Genomic DNA, 10,538 nt, shown 5'->3' on the forward strand with positions numbered 1-10,538 from the left:
CTGGATGTATTTAGTGGACTGTATATACTGGTTTTAATGTGAAGCACAGTCATCTGACAGTGCTTTATCTTTTCTTTCCTTTAGCACAGTGTAACCAGTCGTGGATGAATATTTGCTTTATGACGTTCATTATCTTCCACAGTGCCATTTTCTGAAGAATTAGGTTTGTTTTGTTAGATTGTTTGTTTGGTTTTGTATTACATGCTGGTTAAGTTTTAATTTGATTAAAATTTGAGTTGATATTACGAAAGATGAAAGCGAAATCCTGTTTTAACCACTAATACATACTTGTAAAAGAAATGCTGGAATTATGTATAGAGCTTTCTTTTGTAATAAAAGAAAGATTTGAGAATAATTTTACACAAGCTGGACATTGTGAATCATGCGTTTTAAAATAGTGTAATGTTTTCATGTAAATTAACTTCTTTCAAATATTGTTCATACTGCACAAAACTTGTTTTATTTCTGCAGTAAGTTCACAGTGCATTGTATGCAAATTTTTGCTTATTATATTTACCTGAATTTGAATACTGTATCCCAAAATGCAATGCACTTGACTTTCCATTTCAACTGTACAGTTAGTATCTGAGTGATGTCAGTTTAACCAAATATTCAACATAAGTTAAAATACTCAGAACTGAATATGCAAGACAGTGTTTCTTTTGTTTTTTGCAGCGTTCATATTCTCATGTTAGTAATGACACACTTTCAAAGGAACAATTCGCTCACCCTCAGGCCATCCAAGATTAGGATGAGTTTGTTTCTTCATCAGATTTGTAGAAATGTAGCATTATATCACACCAATGGATCCTCTGCAGTGAATGGGTGCCGTCAGAATGAGAGTCCAAACAGCTGATAAAAACATCACAATAATCCACAGCACTCCAGTCCATCAGTTAATGTCTTGTGAAGTGAAAAGCTGTGAGTTTGTAAGAAGCAAATCCATCATTAATATGTTTTTAACTTCAAACCGTTGCTTCAGGCTCAAATACAAGTCCATAATAAGTACATCCCCTGTTTTGAACTGTTTTCGCTGGTCTTGATCTGTGCATATTTCTCACCCGATTCAGACAAAGATTACCTTTTCACTAAACTGACTAGATTGCGCCCGTGAACAATGGTGTATATGACTGCAGCTATCAAACATATTTTCTAATAACAGATATAACATATAACGTTCCTATCAAGTTAAGAAAACATAAGTTATAAATGTTCTCAGGACATTCAAAACGTCCAGTTTGCTTTTTCTTGGTTATATGAACGTTACCGGCAACATAAAGGGAATCTTCCTTTTAATAATTTTGCAAACATGATGGGAATGAATGTCATTTTTGAATGTTCTCTGAAACCTCTGAAACTATTAAGTCCAATAGAAAAACGTTCCATAAGGAACGTTTATGCACTAAAGTTTTGAGAATGTTACTAAAGACCAGTTAGCTTTGAACCAACGTTCTATTCGAATCAACGGACAAACTTTGATAGAACGTTGGCCAAAATTCAGAGAACGTTCCCTGCTCTTTGATTTAAACTGTGAGGAAACGAGCTGCTAGCAGACTTCAGATCAGCAGATTCGACATTATGTACGCTAAAGGGAACTAGAATAAGAAATAGAATGGGATTTAATATTTAGCTAGTAAACATTTAAATAACAATTCTCACGTTTTAACGATACAGTGTGTGACTGAAGGCTCTTACACAGTTCTCAGTGTAATATATATAGCAAACAATTGCCCAGACAGCACTGATAACGTTACTTTTCTTGACCAAGCCGTTTGTGATGGCTCGACACATGAGGGGATTTCAAAGCTCTTCTGTAAGACACGATATGTGCCCTTCTCATAGTCAACAGTTATTAGTTTGCTTCCAATGTGTTGCATCTGTGCGCGAGAGGGCGCTGTGTGTGTGTGTGTGTGTGTGTGTGTGCGCGTGTGTGTGTGTGTGTGTTTGTGTTTTGTTCTGTTTGTCGCTGTGTGCGTGTGTGTGTAGCTCATGATTCTCACTCAGCTGTAATGTCATCGGTGTTTATTATATTCCTGCACTGATGTAGTGGTGAGTCGTCCTGCAGCTCTGATTCTCTTGTTTGTGTTGCTGCTCGAGCTCCAGTCTCGTCGTTTGGATGATACGTCACTGCTCTCCTCGGGTGAATGTCGATATGTTTTATATTTGTATGTTCAGACTGTGGAGTCGTGCTGTAGATTCAGAGCAGATCTTCATAGTAAAGCTGAGGTTCCTCCGGTCTGTGTTTATTGTTAGCAGCGTGCTAATTCAACCAAAACACTGCGAGCCCGCTGGAGTGACTGTGAAGCAGACACCAGTTAAAAAGAATCGCATGTTCTGCGTATGTTATCGTTTCATTTATTTCTTGCAGCCCGTTGTCTGTTAGGAGAATAAAAAGGATGTTTTTACATCACGTAACTTAAGTGAATTAGATTAGATAAAACATTTGAAACTATAAAAAGAAGTTAAACATTTCAATGAACTATTTAAGGGTTTTTTTATTTTTGGTTGTTAAATTGTTTATTTGTGTGTTTTTATTGTTTTAATTTTAGTGTTGATGTTTTTTTATTCTTGCCTCGCCCCCTTTTTTGATAATTCTTTAAGTTTTTTACTAATTTATTGTAATAATAATTGCATAATAATATTTATATTTTTAGCAGAGTTTAGTAAATTGAAAATAGCTACTATTACTACTTTTATTCAGCGATAAATGTCGTGGGTTACGAACATATGGGCGTGGTTTGCTGAAAAATGGGTGTGGTCTATCAGTGTTTATGAGAGACTAGCGACAACAAGCGTGTTGCGAAAATAAGGTTCTTTTTGGTAGTTCCTTGTACTTCAGACTTAGGTAGCATTTACGTGACACCGATTTTAACTAAAAAAGCTTTTTATGCATTTTGGCCATTAATTTACACATTTTGTGGGCCTGAAAACACAAACTTTTGAAAATTGTGCAAGTTTTTGAATACGATACTGTTATCGTCTCCGTGTTAACTACAAAAACATGAATTTGTGAACACGGCGAAGTCATGCACATACCTATTATGTGTTCAGTCTATAGGCATATTGTTGTTTTACAAAGTGACATCGCCCACTACTGGCCTGGCATGAATAATGCAGCAGTTTCAGTCATTGTTTGAAGGATCCCAGTGAAGGGAGAACGTTTTGACAACGTTGTCATCTATATGCAAAACTTTTCAGAAATGCAAAAGAAAAACATTTCCATATTTAGCACTTCGTTGTTGTGTCAACGTACCCTTTAAACACCATTGTAGAGCGAGAAATTGACGAGGCTGAAGGTAGCCCTGTATCTGCATCATGATAGAAACAGGAAATGTGTTTTCGGGGACTTCCCGCTGCTGTCTAAAGCATCATTTCCTTGTCTTTGCAGGTGTGAGTGAAGCAGGTCTTAAGATGCTGCTCTCTTTGGGAATGCTGATGCTCTCGGCCACACAGATTTACACCATCTTCACGGTTCAGCTATTCGCCTTCCTCAATCTGCTGCCCGTGGAGGCCGACATATCAGCTGTGAGCGTCTGACACACGTTCAGCAACAGTGAACTGATATACAAGATTTAAACACACGGTCGACAGACAGTACTTCATGGTTGTGTTTTGTTTTTCAGTATTCATTGGACAATAAGACAGAGAGCTTTGATGATCTGCCGGCTCGATTCGGCTACAGGCTGCCCAGTGAAGGACTAAAGGTGAGATGTCTTTATGATATTGATGACCGACACAATATAGTCCTGTTCCAAACCCTAAAGAGTTCCCTTACTACATACTACACTCACTAGATCGCTCATGATTTTGCTGCAGCTTGAGGATTTAGTTATTGTTTTAAATCTGAGTAAAGCAAGAGTCCCTGTTAAAATTGTAAAGCTTATTAAAGATGCAAAGGTAAACCATGACTTTTATGCCTGATAGGTGTGATTTGATCACTTTATAATCGCATAATTATGTTTATTATATAAACTGCAATTACTGTTGTCAATTAAATTTGTTAAAAAAAATGATGTCATTCAAAAAAAAAAGTACATTTGGATTAAATATGCACATTTTATGTCTAGTTTTTTATTTTTATTTTAATATTTGTATATTATTCAGAAATATTTTTGGATATCATACCTCAGATCACCTTAATAACATCAATAAATAAATATAACGTTACTGTATATAATACAATATTCAGGTTGGCTGGATTAAAAAAAAAAATCTGTGTTAATGTGAAGTGCACTAAATAGATATAGAAAGGTTTTATTTATTTGAAAATATAAAAAAATAAATAAAACATATTTTACTTGCAAATAATATATGAATAATTAACTGCTGTTTAAAAGTTTAGGGTGAGTGCGTTTTATTTGTTTGTTGTTTATTTTTATTTGAAAAATTTTAATATTAATATTTATATTCAGTAAATATGCATTAAATTGATCAAAAGGAAATACATTTATAATGTTACAAATATCTAGTTCAAATAAATGCTGTTCTTATTAACTTTCTATTCATCATAAAATCAACATCCTGAATTTTTTTTATCACAGTTTCCATAAAAATATGAAGCAGCTCAACTTTTAACTGTTAAAAAATCTAGTTCAAATAAATGCTGTTCATAAGCAGCAAATCAGCATATTATTATGATTTCTGAAGATCATGTGACACTGAAGACTGGAGTAATGATGCTGAAAATACAGCTTTGATCACAGAAACAAAATACATTTGAACAGATATTCACAGAGAAAACAGTTATTTTAAATTAAATGAAGTTAATTAAATTATTTTAATATTTCACAGTATTACTGTTTTTACTGCATTTTTGTTTCCAAATGTGCAACTGGCTCAATTTAACAAAGGCAAAGTTTACTCTTTTAATCACATGACAGATAATCAGTTTTCTATCTACGTCTTAAATAAGCGTCCCCACTAATGGACGATAACTTTCTTATTATAAGTGCGCACTGCAGTTATATTGTCTGCCGCTTAAAAGCCCTGTTCACATCACAAATGAAAACTATTCTGATACCTATAACGATAGCTTTATTAGCGTCCACATCAACGGACAGTAGCGCTCTGTTCACTATTAGCTGCGGTTATGTAGATTGCCTCTAATTGTGTTTTTATCATTTATTGGCTGGAAAAAAAAAAACATTTTTTTCTTTGTTGGCTTCCTGTTGGTCGCTTCTGCTTTTTCATATTTGTCTCTAAGCAACAGAGTTCACCTTTGTCCCAAATATTGTGTTGGAGTTAATCCCCGCTGGAAAACCCAGTTTAATCTGAAGACAGTCTTGGAGTGTGGTAGCCGATCTAATCTAGTCTTGAGCCGATAAATCATCTTGGACCAGCAACAGACCTGCTGCATTATGTCACCAAAGTATAAACATTAAAACCGCAGGGGTTGAGAGCGTCAGTCGGAACAGGAAGTAGTGTTAGACCACTTCCTGAAACATAGGGTCTGTGGTTGCATTTGGTTTCTTGTGTCATTTTGAAAAATTGTATTCTTTTTGAATCCCGGCTCTCATGATTTCTAAGATCTAAACACTTGTTTCAACCAAACTCTGGGTCAAATATGGACTAACCCAACTTTTGTATGTAAAAATGTAACCCAGCGGTTGGGTTAGTCCATGTTTGACACATTCGAAACAACACAGCATTTTTAAGAGTGCAGGTTTAGGGAACCCAACACATTTTCCAGCTCAGATCTACGTTTTCTGCAGAGGAAATCAATGTTGTTTTGACACACTTTAGATTTTGAAATTGAAATAAATGTATGAATAAAACTTAGAAATGTTGTCTTGGCAACCAACTGAAATGAAATCAGTTTAATTTGAAGTACTTGCATGATTAGAACCATTACTGACATAAAGATAATTATAAAATACTAAAAACCAAACTAATACAACTGACAAAAGAACAGCAAGTTACTAAAATTTAAATTCAATATAAAAATAAAAGTTAATAATTATTATGTTATGGCTGACAGTAAATGGCTGTTATTGTGTTAAAGTAAATAAAAAATTAAAGTGTCAAGTGTAAAATTTAAATCTAATGTTTTATGTTTTAAATGTTATTGGGGATTCGAGATTTTCTAATTTGTTTTATGATTTATGGATTTTTTGTTTATTGTTTATTATTTCATATAATGTATTTAATCAATCCATATTTAATATAATTATATATTAATAATATAGTCAATCACTAAAATCAGACCTTTTAAACAAGTGAATTTAGGCATTACAATATTATAACATAGATCATGAAAAAGGATACTAAGTTTTCATTATTTAAAATATTATTTAAAACATTTTAATAAGTATTTAATATAATTTATTATTGATAATTTTGTTAAGACTATTATAAAAATTCCATACTATATTGTTTTATAGATTTAAAATCAAACATTTTAAACACTGTAAACTATAATTAATAATTACAGTTATGTAAGATGCAGATCATTAAAATTCTTGATAATTTTGTCGATTTTTAAAAAGACAAAAAAATCATGTTAAATGATTAAGTGATAATTAATAAAGTGAATATAGGCAAAGTATTATGATATAGAAAAATAGATATCATTTTTAAAATGATTTTTATTCATTTAATTTATTTAATATAATTATTTAATAGTAACAATTATGCTGTGGCATATTATCAAAATTACATGCTATACTGCTCTCACAACAACATTATAATATAAAGTATTAAAAATGTATTTTTATTTAAAATTTTTTTAATTTAGCTTCATTTAATATTCGCTCTATTTAACATGATTTTTTAATAATAACCATCAGTTTATTTTATTTCCTGATTAAACTAAAAACTACAATTAGTTGTTTTAAATGCTACAAGTGAACCAAGACATCATTCACAACATTATAATAACTAAGAGATATAGATATTCGTTTGGAGACTGGCAGAAGGTTCAGGTTAAGAGGCTTTATTGTGTTGCTTTTAACACTCAGTTAACTGTGATGTAGGAACAGAGGGAGTAATGTCGGCTCCTGCGTCTCAGCGCTGGAGAAAGCACTGCTTCTGTGTTTGTGTGTCATGTGCTGCCTTCATGAGGCCCGGTGACCCTTTCTTCAGAAACCTTCAAGCATTTCCTCAGTTTTCGAGTGCCATCTTGATGATTGTGACTAATAGGATTAAAATGAAACCTTATACTGTGTTTTATAGTGGTGGTGTTGTTGTTATTAGGTGTTTTTTTTATGAATGTTTTTTTATTGTGTGCTTTTGTTTTGTGGTTTTTTTTCGTGCAGCAGAGGGAGCTGTTGTGTGTGTTCTTCTGCTGATTGTTTGTTCTTCCTGTCCGTAGGGTTTCCTGATGGGAGCCCGACCGGAGAACGCCTGCGTGCCGATCGCCCCCCCTCCCCTGCGGGACAACCGCAGCAGCGCCTTCATCGTGCTGATCAAGCGCTTCGACTGTAACTTTGACGTCAAGGTAGGTTTCACAGACGTCTCAGGAGACATGAGCTCATGAACTCTTTCTCTCCAGCATGGGACCCTGCGGGACAACCGTGAAGCCCACTGTATGTCCACAGCGCATCAGTCACAGCTTACACTGCATGCAGTGTATTTTGGTGACACTTTATTTTACAGCATGTGAAGTTTAAAAAAAATATTTTACATTTACATTATGCATTTTGCAGACACTTTTATCCAAAGCGACTTATATTTATAATACAAATAAGCATAAGAATAGCTATTTTTAAATAATCAAATAATTGTTTTAATATAAATGAGGTATTTTTATTTTTGTCCCGTTTCTTAGCAATGCTTGATAAAGCACTTTGTCCCATCATGCTTTTGCCTCAGAGTGTGTGTGTGTGTGAGAAATAATGTATTTAAAAGCATTTATATATGTATATATATTATATATTATATATATATTATATATATATATTATATATATTTCTTTAATATTAATATATATTAATTATATATTTACGTTATAAAATACATTTTCATAAAATAAAAAATTCATTAATTTTTTCTATAATTATATCTTATCTAAAAATATATGCAATTATATATTATTATTTATATATATATATTTACAAAATGTAATAGAATATATATATAATTTATAAAAATGAATTTACAACTTGTATTTATTATACATTAACATTTTTGTAAATTTAAATTGCATTTTATAAATTTATAAAACCGTTAATTGTAAATGTATAAAATATATACTTATATATAAAAAATACAAATCTGAATAAATATTACTATTATTAAATTTTTTTTTTTTTATAATTATACATTTATGTAAATTATAGAATTTTTTTATCCATCATAAAAATGCTTTTGATTAATATAACACAATTATTATAAATATAGTCAATTATATTGTTTTATAAACTATAATTTTTATCAGTTATAAAACATTTTATTATAAATTAATAATACGTTTAAAAAAATTTATATTTATTAAAAATATTTATTATTAATTTTTTTTAAATTACAAAATTCATTTTTTATACCTAATTTATTTTTCAAATGTCCTCCTCCTACTATTAAAACTACAAACACGGGGAACATAGAAACGCCTCTGTCCAGGTAAGCAAATGCTCTCCTAAATGCAAAATCAGCCCCCGCTCTCCAAGACACACTACACTGCACACATGTTTCATGCTGCTGGCAAATATATGCAAAGACTTCACGAGCTCTCCCCTGCAGTTTGTGTTTTCAACCTCTGGGGACTTTGGACGACTTCCAGACAGGCGGCGTGTGCGTGACGCCTGAGGCACTGCCTTCACAGTATTTTTCCTACAACACAATAAACCGTTAATCATCGACAGCGCTGAGGAATGTGTGATAGAGACAGAGGAAAAACTGAAACATAACACAATGTGTACTATAACTGAGTCCACTAATAATAGTTAGTTTCAGGGATGATATTTTATCTAGCTGATGTTATGTCTGTGGAGTGGTAGATGTCTGTGATCCTGCTGTCTGAGGAATGTCTTGGATGTTTTTGGCACTGCTTGTGCAAACATTCACTAATCAGTAATCCAGGACAGCAGGAAACTCACTCTAGACCACATTACCAAGGGCACACACACGTCTATATATACAGTGTTACAGCTCTGGGATGTATTTTGAGTAGGTTTAGGTGTCTTGGTTCTGTTGCATCTTAAAAGTGAGGATCTGATCCTGTAGGTCTCAGTTATGCCTTTAGTAGCCGCTGTTGAAAATGAATGATAGCAAAAAAACAAAAGAGACCAGAACAACCTCAGGCTAAACTGAAATGTTTCTGACAAACACTCAGATGCTCTTTTTGATTTATCCTCCCTACTATGCAAATATCTTCAGTGATCAAGTTTACTGAAGTTACTGTTGGTGTGAATGTTCATTAAAGACAAACCTTATGACGTAAAGCTTCTCTTAACATTGTGTCTCCCCCTTTTTTTGTTTTTTTGTAAATGTAGTCAGATATTATAGTAAATGCTGTGTACAGTAAGTGTTTTTTTTTTTATTTTTGGAAATTTTTTTTGAAAATTTCTTCTTTTTTTTTTTGCTATATAACAAAAATTGGATTTTTGTGTTTTTGTGAGAGTTTTGTGTGTATATGTATTGTATTAGAGTAAAAAAAACTGTAATACAATTATTTATTTTAATTAAAACCTGCTTTAAAGTAGTACAATAAATACTGTCTTTTTACAATATTTTTAATTGTGTCATTTATTTTTTATTCTAAACAATTTGATTTTTTTTTTACATTTTATTCAGAATTTTACAGTACAATAGTGATAATTGTTTTAAAGTAATTTTCTCTTCAAATTCTCACTACCGTGTGTCCAAATGTTTTACTTTTGAGACTTTCTGTAATTTTTCCATTTTCTCATTCTTAATTCTCATTACTGTAATATAATTTTTTACTGTAAAAATAGAATGATTTCTTTTTATAATATTTTTATACTTGACAACATTTTGTAAAAAAGGATTTTTTTAAAGATTTTTTAAAAATTTTTTTTAATTTAAGTTATTGGGTTATTTTTGTTGTAAAATGAAATATTTCTTGTTTCTTTATATTTCGAGGGGAACTCTGATCCAGACATGTTTTTGTGAAGCTAAACCAGTGTGAACATGTGAATACACAACACGTGTGTCACACAAGACTTGTGTGTGTGTGTGTGTGGGGGGGTTGGAGGAGTGCACGTATGACGCCTGTGTTTGTCTGAACACAATGCTTCTGTCTCTGTCCTCGTCCTTCTTCAGGTCCTCCATGCGCAGAAGGCCGGCTACAAGGCGGCGATTGTCCACAATGTGGACTCTGAGGACTTAAATCAGCATGGGATCCAATGATCGTAAGTTCCTGCGCACGGAATGCATGAAGCATGCAGCGGAGACAAACGCTCAAGTGTTATGATGCAGGACAATGCTGTGATTCAGCCCTGTGCTGCTAATAACTGCTGTATGTATGAGTTTGTGACTGAGCCGTTGATGTCCTCCAACTTGGAATGTCAGGATGAAAGTCGAGAAACCAACCTTCAGCATTCTTAAAAGAATAGTTCACCCCAACAATGAGAAATTTGCTA

The 10,538-nt window shown here is 32.7% G+C and overlaps 1 protein-coding gene across 3 annotated transcripts; it reads left to right on the plus strand.

The window, feature by feature from the left end:
• The first annotated feature begins 1,967 nt into the window (after nt 1-1,967).
• Nucleotides 1,968-10,315, plus strand: LOC109074143 (E3 ubiquitin-protein ligase RNF13-like). 3 transcript variants are annotated; one of them, XM_042712167.1, is made up of 5 exons: nt 1,968-2,049; nt 3,389-3,525; nt 3,624-3,704; nt 7,310-7,435; nt 10,219-10,315. In XM_042712167.1, the coding sequence occupies exons 2-5, from the start codon at nt 3,412-3,414 to the stop codon at nt 10,303-10,305; spliced, it is 408 nt and encodes a 135-aa protein (XP_042568101.1). In that variant the 5' UTR covers nt 1,968-2,049; nt 3,389-3,411; the 3' UTR covers nt 10,306-10,315. The 3 variants fall into 3 exon arrangements, with proteins under 3 accessions (XP_042568101.1, XP_042568100.1, XP_042568102.1); XM_042712166.1 differs by having other exon boundaries at nt 1,995-2,140; XM_042712168.1 differs by lacking the exon at nt 1,968-2,049 and adding an exon at nt 2,187-2,338.
• The last annotated feature ends 223 nt before the right edge of the window (nt 10,316-10,538 follow it).

The sequence above is a fragment of the Cyprinus carpio genome, chromosome A22, assembly GCF_018340385.1.
Source record: "Cyprinus carpio isolate SPL01 chromosome A22, ASM1834038v1, whole genome shotgun sequence".
NCBI lineage: Eukaryota > Metazoa > Chordata > Actinopteri > Cypriniformes > Cyprinidae > Cyprinus > Cyprinus carpio.